The sequence below is a fragment of the Podospora pseudoanserina genome, chromosome 4 (genome assembly GCF_035222485.1).
Source record: "Podospora pseudoanserina strain CBS 124.78 chromosome 4, whole genome shotgun sequence".
Classification (NCBI taxonomy): domain Eukaryota; kingdom Fungi; phylum Ascomycota; class Sordariomycetes; order Sordariales; family Podosporaceae; genus Podospora; species Podospora pseudoanserina.
The window spans coordinates 3,327,769-3,346,009 of record NC_085923.1 but is presented as its reverse complement, the minus strand read 5'-3'; the positions used below and the strand labels follow the sequence as shown (position 1 = coordinate 3,346,009).

At 52.1% G+C, this 18,241-nt stretch overlaps 7 protein-coding genes across 7 annotated transcripts; 4 read left to right on the top strand and 3 right to left on the bottom strand.

Annotated features, from left to right (window-relative positions):
* Nucleotides 1-151: 151 nt before the first annotated feature.
* On the bottom strand, nt 152-3,434 carry QC764_405790 (uncharacterized protein). Its single transcript, XM_062946873.1, has 2 exons — nt 2,166-3,434; nt 152-2,114 (listed from the first exon to the last, which is right to left on the bottom strand). The coding sequence occupies exons 1-2, from the start codon at nt 2,670-2,672 to the stop codon at nt 279-281; spliced, it is 2,343 nt and encodes a 780-aa protein (XP_062800865.1). The 5' UTR covers nt 2,673-3,434; the 3' UTR covers nt 152-278.
* A 4,356-nt stretch (nt 3,435-7,790) lies between these two features.
* On the bottom strand, nt 7,791-8,438 carry QC764_405785 (uncharacterized protein; the record flags this gene model as incomplete). The annotated part of the gene is made up of 1 exon (XM_062946872.1): nt 7,791-8,438. The coding sequence occupies one exon, from the start codon at nt 8,436-8,438 to the stop codon at nt 7,791-7,793; it is 648 nt and encodes a 215-aa protein (XP_062800864.1).
* Nucleotides 8,439-10,928: 2,490 nt separating this feature from the next.
* On the bottom strand, nt 10,929-12,122 carry QC764_405780 (uncharacterized protein). Its single transcript, XM_062946871.1, has 2 exons — nt 11,302-12,122; nt 10,929-11,249 (listed from the first exon to the last, which is right to left on the bottom strand). The coding sequence occupies exons 1-2, from the start codon at nt 11,971-11,973 to the stop codon at nt 10,986-10,988; spliced, it is 936 nt and encodes a 311-aa protein (XP_062800863.1). The 5' UTR covers nt 11,974-12,122; the 3' UTR covers nt 10,929-10,985.
* Nucleotides 12,123-12,631: 509 nt separating this feature from the next.
* Nucleotides 12,632-13,770, top strand: QC764_405770 (uncharacterized protein; the record flags this gene model as incomplete). The annotated part of the gene is made up of 3 exons (XM_062946870.1): nt 12,632-12,688; nt 12,926-13,326; nt 13,495-13,770. 3 exons carry the CDS (start codon nt 12,632-12,634, stop codon nt 13,730-13,732), a joined length of 696 nt encoding a protein of 231 aa, XP_062800862.1. The 3' UTR covers nt 13,733-13,770.
* Nucleotides 13,771-13,978: 208 nt separating this feature from the next.
* QC764_405765 (uncharacterized protein) lies at nt 13,979-14,425 on the top strand (the record flags this gene model as incomplete). The annotated part of the gene is made up of 1 exon (XM_062946869.1): nt 13,979-14,425. The coding sequence occupies one exon, from the start codon at nt 13,979-13,981 to the stop codon at nt 14,423-14,425; it is 447 nt and encodes a 148-aa protein (XP_062800861.1).
* A 204-nt stretch (nt 14,426-14,629) lies between these two features.
* Nucleotides 14,630-17,135, top strand: QC764_405760 (uncharacterized protein). Its single transcript, XM_062946868.1, has 4 exons — nt 14,630-15,199; nt 15,262-15,360; nt 15,410-15,750; nt 15,821-17,135. Exons 3-4 carry the CDS (start codon nt 15,454-15,456, stop codon nt 16,775-16,777), a joined length of 1,254 nt encoding a protein of 417 aa, XP_062800860.1. The 5' UTR covers nt 14,630-15,199; nt 15,262-15,360; nt 15,410-15,453; the 3' UTR covers nt 16,778-17,135.
* A 406-nt stretch (nt 17,136-17,541) lies between these two features.
* QC764_405750 (uncharacterized protein) lies at nt 17,542-18,241 on the top strand (the record flags this gene model as incomplete). Its single annotated transcript, XM_062946867.1, has 3 exons — nt 17,542-17,637; nt 17,807-17,899; nt 17,960-18,241. 3 exons carry the CDS (start codon nt 17,542-17,544, stop codon nt 18,128-18,130), a joined length of 360 nt encoding a protein of 119 aa, XP_062800859.1. The 3' UTR covers nt 18,131-18,241.

The window sequence follows — 18,241 nt, the reverse complement described above, 5'->3', positions numbered from 1 at the left end:
CTTCCACGGAAACTCCAAGTTATGAGAGGTACCCATCGATTGGCATAACTACCACCTCCAGGACCGCCACGTACCTTAATTCCTTGAACGAATCTGAATTGGCCTATCAGAAATTTAGGGTTATCTCTTCACACCAATTCTCATTTGTGGTGACCTTCTCTCTTTCACTTCCCACATATATGTGATTACTCGCTACAATCCACATGAATTAGGTTTCGAGATGGGTGAGCAAAGTATTATGTGAACATTATTATCTCTCCACGAGGCCATGTCCGATATTAGACCCTATAATGTGGCACACTTCTCAACCCCCCACTACCCTGAGTACCTGCTGGATCAAACCCAGAGGTCATCCCAGTTTTCGGTGGCGGGCTTCCACCCGTCACTCTCGGGGGAGGACCTACCCTCGGCAAAGGCGGCAGCTTCCCAAGCGCCTGCCTCGCAGCCAACTCTTCAGCTTCCTTCCTCGCCGTCTCAACCCTCTTCTTCTCTGCTTCCTCCATTGCCCTCCTGATTATCTCGTCATCGCTCAGATCCCCATCTCTCGACACACCTCTCAAATCAATAACAGGCTCATCACCACTGCTACCGCCAATCTTGAAATCCCACCGGTCAGCCGCCGCCTGTTGCTTCACACTCTCAACATTCATCTTAGCCTCCTCAGGCGTCATCATGACATAGTGAGCAGGGTTAAAGTCCCTTCCTATCGTCCCCTGATCAGGTCTACCAAGCGGGATCTGCCTCGTGATAGCGACCAAAGCACACATGAACTTCATACTCCTCGCCGCGCGCAACGGTTCATTAGACCAGTTCGACCTGTGCGTAACGATGCAGCGCATCTCAAGCATGTTCATCTCCCCCAGCCCAACAATCGCGAGGGCGATGTTGGGGAGGTAGTCCCTCTTATTGTCTGGATGCTTGAGGAAAGCTTCAAGCTCCGACTTGAGATACTGGAGGTCTTTGAACGAGGTCTTGACGTCAATATTGAAACTTACCGCTTGACGGTTCGACCCGGAGCGGGTGACGTTCTCGATGCGGCACTGCTGGAGCCATTCGTTGCCTGCTTGGAGTTCCATCCAGTTGTCGACGCGTTTGAAGACTGTGTAGAGGAGTGAGGTTCTAACGACGATCAAGGAGACAGATTGTTTTTGCTGGCCGGACCAGAGCTCGACTCTGTCGCCTATGTCGTAGGGGTGGTCGAAGAGGATGAAGATGCAGCCTGCGAGGAAATGGTGGATGGTTCGGCCGACGGCGAAGGTGAGGCCGAAGCCGAGGAATTTGACGGTTTCTTGGATTGATTTCAGGGAGGGGACCCAGAAGATGAGGATGAAGTAGACCATTATGGCGGCGAGGGCGGCGAGCATGACCCAGTCGAAGGTGTTGATGCAGTGGTCTGCGTTGTGCATGCTCTTGTAGATGTTTTGGCGGATGCGGCCGGCTTCGGCGACGGTCCACTCCATTTCTTCCAGTTTGAGGTCGCCAATTTCGGCTTCGTCGAGGACCTTGAAGTATCTTTCGGCTTCTTCCTTGCGGAAGGGGCCGAGAACCTCGGCGATGTCCTCGGCGGTGAGGGTCGTCTTGCCCACAGAAACCATGGACATCCAGATGCGACGTGCCAAGGCGGCAGCAGACTTTGGGTTCGCAATAGCGCGCTCGACAGTGGCGTAGCTCGAGGAAGGACGGAGCCAGTGGGACTTTGGATCGCTCGAGAGGAAGTTGCCGAAGAAGGAGGTGATGCCATACGAGTCCACCCCAAGTCGGGCAAGATAACGAGTGGCACGAATGCGGTGCTCGCCGTGTCCAGCCATGGTAGCGTTGCTGATCATCATGTCCTCCTCGGTGAACTCGGGGGTGCCAACGGGGTAGAGGTATATCGAGGCTTCGTAGAGCGCCATGAGAGCGTTGTGCATATCCTTGGAGTGGGCGATCTTGGTGTGGTCCGAGCGGCTGTGGAAGTGGATGGTGATGTAGAGCATGACGATCTTCCAGACAAAGTAGAAGCCAGCCCAGAGGGTGCCCTGCTCCAGGAAGTCGTCGATTAGGTCAACCCAGCCGACATCGCCTTCGGGAAGATCGTAGATCATGGCAAGCTCAAGACGATCTACCCAAACAGTCTGTCATGTGTCAGTGAGATCAAACTTTGGTATGACTGGGATTTGGCCTACAATAATGTACGCAATATAGGAGCAGCAGATAGTGACAAAGATGCAGATAGGGCGTCGCAATGTCTTGATGATGCGCCAATAGCGCATATGTGCCGGGTTCACATAACGTGCCACCAGCCTGAAGATGTACGGCAAGGCACTCGCAAAGATATACGTAATGGCGAAGCAGACCCAAGTGACCAGAAGCCACACGAAGATGTAGTAAACTGTCTTTTCAGACCTCTGCGCGAAGAACTGTTCGTCGTCAAGGGCATCTTCCTTCTTGATGATGTCTTTGTTGCCAATTACAATCACCGGGATGGCGAGTATGATACCGACAAAGCCGAAGATGATGAGGAAGCGGATGAACTTGTAGGCATTCTTCCAAATGTATTTTCGATATGTGGTCGTGGCTGTGGTGTAGTCCGGTTTGTTGTCTCCTGGCTGGGACATGCTACCCTTCCCTTCGTCCAGCAATGGGGCGGACCCAAAGACCTCGGCAGTTTTTCCCGTTGGTTCCATTGTCATTGGTGGTGCCAAAAGGTCTTAGATGTCGAGTAATGTGCCCGACAGGCAGTATGAATCGCCTCTCCGGGTCTGTTTGGCGTACACGAATGGATGATATCGAGGTTCCTGGAAGCGAAGAAGTAAGACAGTCATAAGTGCCAAAGAAGAGGGATAGCTATGGCTATCAACCCTCTGGCAAGAGAGCATCAAAGGGGCACGGTTTGATCTCCCTGGGGTTGCTGCCTTCGTATCATGTTGCTGACATGACAGGCGAGACCATGGCGATACAAGGGAAGGCTGGCTCTGGCGATGGCGCAGAAGCTTGGCGTTTGGCAGGGAACATTTTGGCTGGAGCGTCACCTCGCCGGAGCGGGTCGTCAGAAAACTGGGACTCTCTCTTTTGTTAGCAAACGTTTGGCGATGTCAGCAGTCGCAGGGTTCGGTAATTTGCGCCCATCGTGCTGATAAGGCTGATAAGTGTTCTTCTGAATCGATGTAAGGATGGTCTCGGAAAGCGAGAATAGTAACTCTGAGAGAGGTTGGTAGACAGCTATTACCTACATTGTGTAGTTCGGCATGGAGGGCTGTGCTGATGATGATGGGTGCCTACTACTATTGGCGACAAGAGCAGACGACTGGTGGCCACTGGGCTAGAATGCTTAACAGGCCCGTAACTTAGCACCCAATCAGAAGACACTGGGAATTGGCCGCACGCCAGCTTTCCCAGCTGCGGCACAGGACTCATTCTTATCTGACGACCAGTATCATCTGCCTCACCGAAGCTCCGACTCTTGCTGCTCGCCTGATGGCCGGTTCAGTTCATCCTGCCCACTTTCACAAATAAGCTCGCATGCCAAGAATGCTTGATAAGATGCCAAGGCGCTGACGGCATCCCCTGAGCTATTTTGGGTGCAGAAAAACCCGCCTATCAGAACGCATGCCGCCACAAGGCCCCCAAATCTTATCCAGACATCACATCACTGTTGTCGAGCTCGATCACTGTTCATGTATCGCTGATGCTGATTATACAACTTTCGGGACAACAGGCGACACATGCTTGAAACTCCAACAAAATCAATTGGGGTCGGTGCCTAGGGTGTATAAAAGAAGACCGAGTCATCTACCAAACCATCGACCAAACCGCGCAAACTCCAAGTCGTGTATAACCATATCACGATACATGTAAAAAATCAAAAATCCAAAAAAATCTTCGCATTGTCGCATCACTGCTCCTTTGGCGTGATGATATATGCTGAGACTAATTTGCTAGCAACAACATCTCCAGCTTCATCAGCGGCGTTCACAAACCCACCACCGACCCAGTTGCCACCAGCTTGTCCACCGCCTTAAAGACGAGGGCTGCGCATTGTAAGCAAACTGGTAACTCCTCCGGATGATGAGAGTGTCTTCATGTTGAGAACCTCAAGTCCAATTCTTGGATCACATTGGGGAACGACGGATTAATCCAGCAGCAAGACAGCCCACCAAATCATGAGCACCCAGATAGCTCTGAAGGGCTTTTCACAGAAATAGGCCCAGGCATCGGCTGATAAGCCGAATGCCATCTTTAGCAATGCGCTCCCAAACCGGGTCCGTCAAAACCTCCTCGAAATGAGGGGACTAAACGTCGTGGTTGGCGTAGGACCCAGCGTTCGAGGCTTCCAACTGCTCAAGCGCCTCGTTGCGGACAGCTAGGGCTTCTTCAAGTAGCTTCTGGTAGTTTCGAATCTCGGCTTGGGCTTCTTGATGAGCTTCATGGGCCTCCTGGTATCGCCTGTGAAGCTCAACCACGTGTTACTGACTCTCACATTCCAATTCTCCCAAGACATTGAGGCTGAATTCGAGATTGTGGTTGTCGGAAGCGAGGGTATCCAGTGAGATCTTGGCCTCGAGCGCCTTGTGTTCAGCTTCCACGACATTGGCCTTCAAGGCAGTTCTCTCTAGGTTCCAATTGGCCTGGGCGGTCTTGAGCTTGGTATCGGATTCCTTGTTGATCTCCACAAGCTTCTTGTCGAGCCTATTCTTCGCCTCCGCAAGCTTGCTGTCGTAGTCTTTCTTGGCCTCCGCCAGCTTGGCCTTCAAGGTCTCAAGTTCCTTGGCTCGGAGACTCCCAGTACTTGACAGCCTTCTGGGTCACCTCGTGGGCCTGCTTCTCCTTGTTGAGTTCGTCGCGCAAACTCTTCAACTGGGCCTGCATCGAGGCTTCAGTCTTGGCGCGGGCTTGTTGCTCATTGACTAACTGTGTTTTCAGGGCCTGGATCTGGCAATCCGTCGTCTTGTTGGCGTTGGCACGATCATGATCTGAACTGGCAAGCTGCTGACGAAGGCGCTGAAGCTCATGGTGCTTCTCCTTGTGCTAAGCAGCGTGTTTCTTCGCAGCGACGTCGAAGGCGTCCAGGAGATCTTGTTGGCGAAGACCTGGGTGAGGCGGTCACCCATCATGCGTGAGACAGGCCTTGGCTCGATTCTCCCACTCTTCGGCATTCCTCTTTATGCGATGAAGTTTCTCCTTGTGCTGGTCCTTCTTTTCCTCCCACTCCCGAATGCGGTGCTTGAGTAGATCGACCTCAGCGTGATTGCTCATTGAGCCAACCGGAGCTCCAGGGACGCGAGTTTGGGACATCTTGCTCTACTAAGAAGATTGAATCGAGAAGGTTTAGCTCGCGTTGTTTGTGCCGAAGACTGGTATGTTGTGTGTCTGGGGACGGAGGTCGACAAGAGCTGTGCTGGGCCCGGGAGAGAGATCGGGAGCAAAATACGGCTGCCCCGGAGAGTTGTGACCCTTGTAGCGCTTAGTGATGACTGGGAGACGCCCAGGTGGGAACTCACAGTGTCACTCGCGTCTATCGAGCAGAGAGAAGCCTCGACCGCAAGCTGAATGAGGGTTGCAGGTATGATGTGTGAAAGTGAAAGTTGCAGTGGAAAATATGAGGTCCTATTGCAAGCTGTAGGTGCAGGTAGGATGGAGAGGACGAAGGCAGATAAGATTTTCAAGACAGGCAGGACAGGAAATATCTACTCCCAATGCCTCTCGTATCCCTCTCCAAGATAGCCAGTAGATTGATTTGTAATGATTTCAAGTAAAAAGCCCCTCAACTCGACCATCGCCATGCGGTCTGCTGTTATGTGCATCTGGTGCAGCTTCGTACCTATATACCAACACTGACATGTCAGCGACCTCCAGAGCTCTCAAACCGACGTTGAGAACAGATGACCACAGAAGAATAGATTAATAGTAGCAAAAGCACATGAATGGAGGTATTGATAAGCATAGCTTTAACGATTTTTTTTTGGCACAGTCATAACTTCAATTGCTAGGTATTGGACAACTGAGGAGGACCTTTCCACACTAGACTGATATAGTTGGTACGAGGGGTGACGTGAGAACCCTTACCAGTAACTACCATAACTACCCAAAGCACTCTCCTTTCACCTCCCTAACGTATTAGTCTTTGCTGTAGAAACCTCGCTCACTTCTCGTGGCCGAGCTTGTTGATCCTGGCATACACCAAATCCCATAAACAGCCAGCACAGAGCCAGCTACGGTAACCAATCAACATGACGACCCACCAGATAATGTTGGGCTGGTGACCTAGGCAAGTGACTGGCTGCGAAAGTGAGGCCAAGATGGCCAGAAATGGTAAACAAATTGGTGATACAGTAATTGCTTGTTGGTTTAAAAGTAAACAGTAAAGAAATCTAGCCTTAAAAGCAAACCGGTGTGGGTCTGGTGAAAGCCTGGGCCCTTTGTCTGGTGCCCCACAGATAATCATGACCCAAGCCAGCTTGAAAGGGCTGTTGAAGAAATAGACCCAAGTATCAGCGATGAACTCTTTGCCATCCTCGAGAATGAGTTCCCATATCGACCCAGCAGAGCTAGCCTGCACTTGGCACTGAGTGCTGGGAATGCTGAAGCGATCGCGTTGTCCGGTGAAGAGCACCTCTCGAGTGGGCTCATCTTTTTCCATGAGATCATATCTGAGCGCCCCGAGCTCCTGTTTCAGCTGTGAGACTTCTCTTTCGAGCCCTCACCCTGTCCCACTCAGCCGTGCTGGCCTTCAGCTTGTCCTCGAGATTTGTTCACTAGTTGTTGGTAGTGAGCCTTGTCCGTGGGTGAGAGCGCGCTGTTGTGGGGCGAAACGTCGTGACCGGACATCTTGGTCGTGCCGTTCTGAAGTATCTTGTTCGCGGTGACTGGTGTCAAGAGGTGTATGGGAGGGAAAATATGAGGCGGGTGGTCAACCGGCCGATGGGGAAGAAGGTAAGAAGATTGGCCAGTTGTTCGTGTTCGTGTCAAGACTGAGGGATCAGCGGGCTGCAGACCACGCTGCAAGAGATACTTGCTGGCAGGGCAGGACAGTGGGATCCGGATCCCCTTATCGGGAGCAACAATTCACTTCCACTCCCAGATAAGGCCGCGAAGGAGGGGGTCCAGATAAGGAAGCCCTGGTGCCTTCAAGTTACTGATATCGTGATATGGTACTGCAGGTACCACGGGGGTTTCTCTATTGATCGAAGGCCAAAACCGCGCCACTGTGGACAACTCCGAAAGGTTCAACCGGCGTGAATACTGAGCCTTCGTGTTTCGCACCATGGTGGCTGGTCATTACTTTATCTCACCCCTATTTGCAGTTCACAATATCATGCCCGGGACATGCCATGTTGCCAACCTGGAATTGATGTAGTTAATACACCAGCAGACGAAAACTTGAAGCTGTTAGTATATTTAGTTGCCGTACGGCAAGGTGGAACAGTTCCCTTCCAGGTTCCTTGGCTGTTGCATATAGGTAGTCCTGAAACACATGGGTAGTAGCTTGGCTCAAACAGTATGAACTGTGAGTCAGTACAGCTCGCCATCTTTGACTGATGTTATTCTCGCCAAGTTCTACAGCAGACAAACATGATGGAAATCTCAAGTCTGGTCATATGACTGATGGTGGTTGGGCAGAACTTTCATAGCAGAAGATCGCGACACAAAAGCAAAAGAGCAGGCCAGGGGCTGAATGGTATCATATACTGACGTCTACCCAATATAAGTACCCAGGCCTACCTGGTGCTGAGCATGAATTCGGATGTTGGTGATGTTGACGGTTGACAGTAGGTCGCACCGCAGTTGGTTCTTGTCCTTGTCGACCTCTTTCACTGTGAGCCACCATATTGAACCCCATGTGTAAACTTCTTCTTGTGCCTGAGTGTTGGCTTGGTCGCATCCCTTTCCTCCCCTCCCCGAGTGCTCGATAAAGAGAGCGTCCCTCTGGAACCCTCAAGCATCATGGCGCTGCTCGCTGACGGGTGGTACTCAATCTCCTTGAGCTTGGCAGCATGATCATCATGGTCAGCGGCAACCTGTAGAAGTCGACGCCGGGTAGCATCCCGCTCCTCCCTCAGCCCTTCCTGTGTAATCTTGTAGCGGCCTTCTGCGGCAGCAAGTGAGTGTTGCAGATCGTCAATGATTTTCCTGGCAGAATTGAGCGAGGACTGGAACAAAGCCTTCTCCATCCTGCATCTGTGCGAAACCTCTGCGTCGAGCTTTTCGAGCTCAGTGGCTCTGCTCTGCCACTCCCGAGCCGCGTTCTCCGCCGTCTGAAGTTTCTCCTTATAGAGCTCCCTGTCACGCTGAGCGTCTTGCAGTTCAAGAACCAGGCGGTTTGCCGAGTATACCCGATTGTTGAACCGGTGATCTCGGGTAAGGTCGTGGAGCCTCTGCTCGGCCCGAGTCCTGGCCTGGCGCTCTTGAATCAGAGCACCCTCGAGCTCGCTGTAGGATGGTTTGGTCGTGCGTGACATCGTAGCGGTGGTAATAGTTGGAATGATGATGGTGAGACGGTCAACCTGGCGAAAACTTTGACAGTGCTGTGATGTGATTGATGGGAGAGGTGTTGGGCGATTGGGGCTTTGTTGTCACTCAGGAAATTGGAGTCTGGCGGGGACTTATCCACTAATCCTGAGACCTCTCTTCACTCCGTAAGCGTTGACTCCTTGCAGGAGTGACCCGGGAGCAATAGGTTAATCTGATATGCATTCACCTCAGGAAGTGGGTAATGGACAAAGAAAAGGCTGGGCGGGATCCTTATCTCAAGTCACGGGCACGGGAGATAGGCACGATATCAAGAGTCTTGAGTGAATAGGACCTGTAGAACCTTCCAGGGCCCAATCAAAGATATAAAACTTTCTGTAGATATCAATCTGCTCCTGATATCGGATGGTCCCGGTTTGTTTGGGGCTCTGAAGGCTGGCCTGTGCGTCCGAGTAAAACTATATATTGTCTTCCTGCGCAGAAATTCACTCTCCCAATCCTTTTTTACCATTCTCCTCACTGCCCTGTCCTTCTCTATTTTTCACTTCACCATATTTACCACCTTTCTCAATCCACTTCTACACACCGTCCAGCCCATCTCTTGCATCACGTACCTCGGAGAAAAGAACATCCACAGGCTTAAACAGCGCGCCAATCCAGTCGGGTGCATACGCCTAATGACATTGGAGTCTTTTAGGTCATCCCGCTATCCTGTAAGCGGTCTGAGACGCTTGAGCGCACCTGTTTTGTACATAGGAACAACCTACGATGGCTTACAACCGTTCCTCTATGCCAGGTGCCTAACTGGGTGGTGACAACGAGTATGCCAGACTCGTGAGGGCTTTGATTGACGCCAGGCAAGATCTAGGTCAGAAGAAGGCCGAGTTCCCCAGTGCCATGGAGATGATCAGGAAGCAGGGCGGACAGATCGGCGACCTCAACTACAAACTCAACCTTGTCACCCATCGAGCTGAAACAGCCGAGGCCGGTCTTCGTGAGGTCACCGCTCATCATATGGCGGCGCTGGACGAGCTTGAGAACATCCGCCGTGCCTATTCAATTGCCGAGGCCAGGCTCCACGAGGCTGAGAGGGCCCGCGATGAGATGTCAGTCAACTATCGCAATCTGTCGTCCGGATACAATCGCTTGGAGGAGGACTTGAACGAAACATGCCAAGTCCTCTCGTCCACGGAGATAGAGTTGAAGAATACTCTGATCGAGCAACGAGGCCCGCGGTTCACTCAGGATGTCTCAGGAAGCCTGGAACCATGAGAGAATCAAGCTCCAGTCAAAATACAATGCCTCACAGACTCAGCTACACTCTGTCCAGGGTCGCCTTGATACCACGGAGGGCAGACTCAGGGAGGCGCTGAGGCTCAATGACGAGGCGGCCAAGTCTCTTGCTGACAAAACGGCCTACATGTACGAGGCGGCCGAGTACAAGGAGGCTTACGGGATGGCCAAGAAGGATGTCGAATTCTTCAAGAGCCAACTGGCCACTACTGAGGAAAGGCTCTGTGAGATCCGCAAAGAGCGCGATCTGGCCAGAGTCGACGCGGACTTGCGCGACAGATTGTCGGGTCTGACTCACGGTGTTGCCGAGAAGAGGGTCGGCTTTTCTACCCACGTTCAGGTGGCCGATTTGGGGGTCGAAAGGCCGCCCACACCCCTCACCCTTTCTAGAACCAGTACTTGCAGTCGGAGGAGCTCGATTTCTTACAACCTCTCCAATATGGCTATATAATTTCGCCTAAGCGGATGGTGGCGTGTGGCTACAAGACTATGGCATCGATGTGTTAGCGGCCAGTTTAGGAGGGGCCAACGAGCGTCTCACCCTGAGGCAAGTATGCAATATTCGGGAAAGGCTCAGGGAACATAAGGTAGCTAGGAAAAATTCAGTTTTGTTTCTCAGATCTGTGGTAACGGCAGTGTGATTCCCGATTTGGTGTTCTGTGGTCTTGATGTTGCGTGTTGAAGTCGGGTTTCTCACTCAGGCAGACGTCACAACGAAAAAACATCTATTACGAAGCACTTAATTGGCCAATACTGTCAGCCTCCGGCACAAATTCATACCTTATCCTTTTTTGGCAGCGCCTTCAACACATCTAGTCCGGGTTCTCATGGCGGAAAGCTACTCGACATCAAAGTATGCCCAATGGATGGTAAGCAACCGCTCCCAAGGTCGAAGATGGGTATCACTAACCACAGTCGCTGATGCGCAGGATCCAAGACAATGTTTCCGCAGCCGCCCGCGGGATGCCGACCTCGAGGAGATATGACGCGACAAAAATACACATCCTGGACTCTGCGGCTGATGTTCCGGAAGCCTTGTTAAACAACTACCTCGCCGCCTGACTTCTCAACGCGCTTCCCATTAGTCTCTTGCTTTGATGCAGGTCCCAGTTTGACCAAGTAAGTTTCTGCGATCACTGCGAGTGCCAAAATCTTTGTTTCTATTTGGTACTGACACATGTCTTGGTCAAGCCTCTATTCTATAGCAACGGTTGAAGCCAAGATTCTGACTACACCAGCCCGGCCTACGCAAGCATAGCGGCAAACACAACCGTCATAATCCCCACCAAAACCATCGATACGCCACTTCCCCGAATCGCGTCACTCGTTCCCTCTGCCTGGGTCTGTGTGGCATTGGACGTCGTGGTCAAATCGATCGCCTTAATACACGTCAACTGTGCCTCTGCTTGGGAGACGGAAGCCTCGTTGTCGCCGGCCGGGAAGAACACGGTAAGAATGGGTGTAACTCCGAAGAAGTGTTTGACCATGGTCTCCGCGCCGAAATCACCCTATTTAATTGATGTTAGCTCACCGTGACGCCGACATGAACCCATGACTAACCGTTGAATTGGTAGAGTGAACGAGCCGGAGATCGTTGTTCTTTGGGGATGTAGGCCAGCAATCGGAACTGGCGTTCTTGTGGCTGTCAATAGGCTGGGGGGAACCATCACCCACCAGGTCCACCGCGGTGACATCGACCCAATTATTGCCTGTGGCGAACGAAGCACACTCAGAGTCCAAGTTTCCCAGGAACTCGGTCTGCAGCTTCTCGCATGTGTCGTTGCCTGACAGGTCAACTTCCAAGGCGCGCTTTATCAAGGCGTTAATGCAACCATCTGTCATGGCTTGATTGCAAGTGCCTTTCGATCGCTTGGGGTCGTCATCGCCGAATCTGACGCGGTCGCTCACTTTGTTGAAGAAAACAGCACACGAGGCAGGAAGTCTGACGCCAAGAGGAGTACCGAGGTAGAATGACTGGTCGTATTCTCGGTCGGAGCTGGCATCGACGGCACCTACAGCTTTGGTCCAGGAGAGGCCTTTCAGGTCGTCGCCAATGTACTCCAACGGGACGACACCAACGGCGTTGAAGATCTTGTCCACCACGGTGCAAGTAGCGGAGGTTATCCCCTTCGTGATGGGGCATTCGACATCAGCACAGCTCAGGATCTGAGCATTAATGGAAGAGGCCGTGGCCAGCACGGCGAGAACGGTGAGGAGATATTGGCGCGACATGATTACGAACTGCTGAGTTAAACCGTGAAGTAAAAAGAATCCAAGATAAGGAAATTGATGATAAGATACAGGATGCTGTTGGGAGCAGGAGGGGCACTGTGCTCGACGCTGTCAAACGACAAGAATTATATGCCGAAACAATGGAAGGATTGCGGATATCTCGGCTGGAGTAATGCTGGGGTTTCAAATGCAATAGTCCAGGACGTTGTGCGGTGTTGGATCCAGTAGTGACGCGTCGGTAGCCGACGAGGGTTATTTTCATCGTGTGGGGATTCTATGATCCAGGCCAACATCATGAAGGCCGATGAAGGGAGGATTGTCGAGCCATGGGTTTTGCTCGCTTCGGTGGTGTTGTGCTGTCTGGGAGACTGCCTACCGCCATGCGGAAAGGAAGGCGTTGGCAGCAAGCGTTATCTCTCGCCGCCAGGGCCCGAGATGTATAAGAAGAAGGGTGAGGCTCTTGTCCTTGTGGCAATTATCACATCATCACATCATCAAGTTGCACATCTCTCCTATCAACCTTTACCATATTTCACGTTTTCTTTTTCTATTTTCAAAGGTGTGCCGCGCACATATTCTTCTCTCTTCACTCATTAAGTTCATCTACATTCTTTTTTTTTTTTTGCTTTCTTTTGCAAACAGTTCTACAAGCAACATCATGGCCGGCGCAGCAGGAGCTCTTCGGGTCATCTCAGCCATCTCCGGCCTCCTCAATGTCATCACCTTCGGTCAAGACATGTTCTCCCAGCCCGATCCCGTCGGCTCAAAGGTTAAGATCACCGTCGGCCTCGACGTCCCCGGTGGCCTCAACAACGCCGGCGGCGACCTTCCCGATGTCCGTCTGTTCAACGAAGCTGGCAAGTTCCTCGGCATTGCTGCCGATCCAGGCTCCATCGGCGATGGCTCCACCGGCGAGATCAAGGTCGACCACAAAGACGACAACGGCCAGCAGGCTACCTACGCCCTGTTTACCGCCAACGACAACGCTATCTGCGTCGCCAGCGCGAGTATCACCTGGCCCAACGGGGATCAGTACGGTTGGGTGGGCGACTGGGGTCGTGAGTGTGGTGGCAGTTGGTACTACAGCAATGTCTTCATCCAGGGCAGCGATTACAAGCCGGATTGTCTCTGGATTGATGCCAATGGTGACCAGCCCCAGACAGGCTTCCAGGTTCACTGGCCCGAGTTTGTCCAGAGAGATGACGGCAGGCCTGGTGAGAAGGATGGATTGGATGTGGGATACTTCTGTGAGGCTGGACCTCCGTTCACGTTGTACACTTCACATGAGCCGAGAGCGGTCACATACTGGGTTTTGAGTAATGGGAAAAAGGTGAAGAGGGGGGCTACGGGACGGTCAAGTATTCATCAACGGAGACAGCAGATGGTGAGGGAGAGGAAAGGGAACGGGACTGACGCGGCTGGTCACGGAACAACCCACGCTTTGGCGCAGAAGCTGGGTGAGATGCTGGTGTTGGATCACGGGAACAACGGAAAACACTCGGCTGCGAAGCTCTGCTCGAGCCCTACTTCTATGGGACCCGACTTCGCCAATGATGCGGAGGGACTCTTTTGCCGGATGTCAGACAAGACCTTGTGGGTTTTCTGTGATGGCGTTCATATTACGGATAATTGCTTCAACCCGGACTTGCAGCAGGTCGTTGTTGGCGGTAAGGTGACCAGAGATAAGAAGTACGGGAAGGTTATGTCTTGGAGGGCAGGGAGTAATGGCGGTGATGGAGGGAGATCTGGGTATTACTAATTGTACTCTCGAAAAGTATCATCCGTATTTAAACTTTATACCTGTGTAAAATAATGTGAGACGGTGTTTGACTACCTACCTTCGATATTTCATGATATTTCATGCCCTTTAACTTGACTTCTATTTCCCAGAGATTTTGCGCTACCCTGGGTGTTCTTTTCCTCTTAGTTCTAGCGGTTTAGGAAAATGGCCTGGCTACTTATGGAGTTGTCCAATGCCCGCGGGGAAAGTGTATTTACCGTCCAGATGTCTGTACCGCCTCTAACACATTCTCTCCCCAACGGCAAGGCCAAGCATATCCTGGATAACGACAATCCCAGTTTCATCAAGCAGCTCGACGAGGTGAAGCTAGGTATTGATAACGGCAAACAGGCCCTCGAAACCGCAATGGCCAAGTCCGATCGTGAGATGAAGAAGATGGAGGAGTCTTACAACGAGAGGGCCCAAGAGGTGGAATCTTTGGAGGGGGAGGTCGAGGCCTTGAATCGTCAAATTACTGATCCTGTCAATGAAGCGGCTTACAACAAGAAGACAACCCTCAACGGGGTCGGCTGGGATCTTGTCGAAGGGGATTATCCTGAGTTATTGTCCTCACAACGCCCTCAGCGTCATGGTCTATCGATGGCCCATCTGTCACAGCGCCTTCTCAACATTTCGGTAGGCGCTCAGAAATCAACATTGTGCCAAAGATAGCCCTGAGAGCCCTTCATGTTCCTGAAGGTCTCTTGCGTGGTTTTAGCGCTCGTAGATATGTATTCAGGGGTCTGTCATCAGTTTAGCGAAGTCTAGGTAGTGTGGGATTAACAGCGGTCACAGCCAGGTGCTTTCCCCCTGTGCTCGTGTGTAATTGATTATGTTGTCACTTCCTCATTCTACCGTTTCTCCAGCAGCAATGGTTGCCAGTGTTCTCCCGTGAATGCATGTGCTCACGTATTCTCAACCCATCGATTGACTTTTCGATTTTGTGGAGGTCTTCCGGCATGCTATGGGCCATGGCATCCATCACAGTTACCGGTCATGTCAAACAGCGGGTCGCTCTGTAGAATACCACATGCATTGGGCTGACCACTGTGGCTGTTGTTGAAAAGGTGGGCTTGCCCTGCAGACTCTGTTGACCTGAGAGCATCAATGATACTCGCCTAGGCCCACACCTGTATATTCACTTGACGCTCGCCGGCCCCGCACGACACAATTCACTTGAACCACTCTATCTCCATTATAAAGCAGTCTCTCCGCAGCCTCTCTCCCCGTAAAAAGTTCTTTACTCCCTCCACCAACATCCCCGGCTTGTCTGACAGTCTTCCCAACACCTGCTCACCCAAGTCAAGTCTCCCACCTCACATCACCTACAACCATCACTGTCGCCATCAACAGTTGTTGCGAGCAGAGTCAGCTACTAGGAACTTCAGGGGTCTCGTTCAGATTCATTCCGCGCTTCCCTATCAAAGCTACGGGTCGTAACCAAAGGTACGATTCATCATACATCACTCATTTCCATCCCCACAGGCGTTGACACCATCCCTACCCAGATCCGACGGCCGCGTCGACAACATCCAGTAACAAGCCTTCATAACGCAAAAATCCCAGACCGGCTTTGTCGACCACCATCGAACCCTTCCTCACGCGAGGTAAGTCTTCCTTCTCTTCATTCATGTCAACCACTAACGCCTCTACCAGATCCCACAGGTCTCCGTCCGGAAGCATTTCTTCGTGCAATCCCGATGCCTCACGGTCTCGCCAAGCATATGGTTGCCAACGCTGAAATGGAGTGGGCTCGTAATGAGGCGGCCATGGCCCAAGCCAGGTTGGAGCTCAGAGAGGCCGAGGAACGTCAGACCAAGCTCGAATACGACCTCAACACCTGGCCCGATACCACTCAGGCCCACGAAGGCTGGCTTCCGGTGGCTGTTAACGAGATTGAGCGCGGAAACCAGTACATCTTACGGCTTCAGCATCAACTGTCCAGTGCGGAGGCTAGCCTTGATGTGGAGCTCCGGCGCAGCGCGCTTTTGAACATGGTACGTTGACACGACTCGTCGGAAATTCTCTCCCCAATTCACACAAAGTTACTAATCGTTGGCTTGACAGGAGCTCGAGGTCTTCAGAACCAAGCTTGAGGCCTTCGAGGTCGGTAAAGAGACCGCCTCGACCACCTGCAAGAGTGAAGTGGCTCGGTTGAAGGGTCAATTGGCCAAGGTGAGAGGCGAGAAGGACGCTGCGCTCCAGACGGCCGCTGAGAGCGACAAGGCTCTCCAGACCGGACGTGCCAACTTCACCAGGAAGTATAACGAGGTGGCGAAGGAGAGGGACACCTTGAAGAAGGAAAAGGAGGCCGCACTCGAGAAGGTCGCCCAGAGCGAGAAGGCGTACCAGAATGGACGCGCCGGTGCTATCAAGCGGTACGACGAGGTGTGCAAGGAGAGAGATGAGGCCAGAGAGGCGCTCAAGACCTCCAATACCGGCATCCTCAACCAGAAGATTGCCCAGCTGAAGAAGGAGAGAGACGCGGCTCTCGCCGAGGTCGCCAGCTTGGAGAAGAGGCTCGAGACCAGCAAATCCAACTTCACCCGCAAGTACGCCGAAGTACAGAAGGAGAGGAATGCGGCCCTCGCCGAGGTCGCCAGCTTGGAGAAGAAACTTGAGACCAGAAAAGCCAACTTCACCCGCAAGTACGCTGAAGTACAGAAGGAGAGGAATTCGGCCCTCGCTGAGGTCGCCAGCTTGGGGAAAAGACTTGAGACCAGCAAAGCCAACTTCACCCGCAAGTACGCCGAAGTGCAGAAGGAGAGGGATACGGCCGTTGCGCAGGCTTCCAAGACCAACGAGGAGTTGGACCGCGGTTTTGCTAAGTTCACCAGGCTTTACAATGAGGTCCAGGCACAGAGGGATCAGGCCATCAATGAGAGAGACGCCGCCAAGGATGAGGTGGCCAAGGTCAGAGACGACATGAACGACAATATGGCCGCGATGAACGTTCAGCATGCCGACCACATCAAGCAGGAAAAGACTCATTACGACTGGGAGACCGATGTTTCCTTTCACTGAGGATAGCTTCACTGCGGTGAACGTCTTACTCTCATTTGACACCGCGCCAATTCCATACCAGGTACATCGGGAACCCATCAGACTTCGGCACCTTGCTTTGGCCCGGAGACACTCATCATTCACCTTTGTTGCCTAGAAAGCGCTGAGATTCTCTTCCCTGAAGATGGTTGAGGTCATTGCTTTCCCAACGATTGGGAGTACTGTTAGTCTAGTCAGCTTAGTTTTAGTAGTGGTTTAGGTGTATTACCTTTCACAGTTATGTTTTCTTTCTGTTGTGTATGTGTCCAGCTCATACATAATCTTGTCTCCTCGTCATTGGAGATACATTGTTTCGATCTCTTCAATATCTTGCATGGGCGACATCCAGATACTAACTGTTGACGGCTTCGATGGTCTCGTTGGACAATGTGAGAGGGAAGTAACATCCAGTCCTCGATGGGTCACTGGCATCAACCCTGACCCTAAATATCCGTGGCAGTGACAAAAGTCCACACATTGCCTAGAACCAGCTGCCAAGAGTGGTGTCGCTGAACCCAATTCAATCCCTCTGTTTTGATCCAGCATGCTCAAACGGGCTGCGTGGTACGAATGAGCAAGGGATTGACGCAGTCCTGGTAATGCAAAGGTGACTCACCAGGAGAAAAACATCCATCTCGAGTGGTTATAAACCTCCTCTTCGGTCTTCCTTGATTGGCCTCTCATTAACGCACCAACAACCGATCGCCCATTTCTCTCTATCTCATCCCCTCAAGAGGCTGTGGAAGATGGAATCCAACAACAACCCAGCCAAGACCGCTGCCTCTCAGGTCGCCCAGACTTCAAACTCGATCAACGACATGGACAAAGACCAGACTATCCTCGTGACTCAGAAGCCAGGTTTCAGCCCTTCAGGACCTCACCTGCGCTCATGCCGAAATAGAGAAGATTCCCAGACACACACACAATCATCAAATCTCAGGACTAACAGAATCTTGCAATGCATACCGCACGCTGGTGTCTGACGCCAACAGGTAAGAGAACTTACACCAGCACGTCAGAGAGGAGACCAGTTCGTTGATTGACAACGCCAACGAATGGCAGGCAAAGGTCAATGAGATGGAACGCCGAGCCCTTGTGGCGGAGGTTCGGAATGAGAAGACCGAGTCGACGGAATGGCTGGAGGGCAAGTACAGGGATATGGAGATGAGAGCGTTGGATGCGGGAAAGAGGACGTTGGATGCGGAGAGGAAGTTGGCCGTGCTTGAAGAGGCTCGACTCCGGGGGAAGGTTGAAGAGGCGGCTAAAGTGCAGCCATTAACAGGTATCATGATTCCAGCAGGGTCGGGATATGGAGGCTATGACAAGGGGAGATAGAGGTAGTTGAGTCATTCACAGGTTTGCTTCGTCTTCCTTTTGGAAGGGACATCAGGGTAGGAGAAGTAATAATGACTACCTACATGCATGAATGACAGCATTTTTACTTAA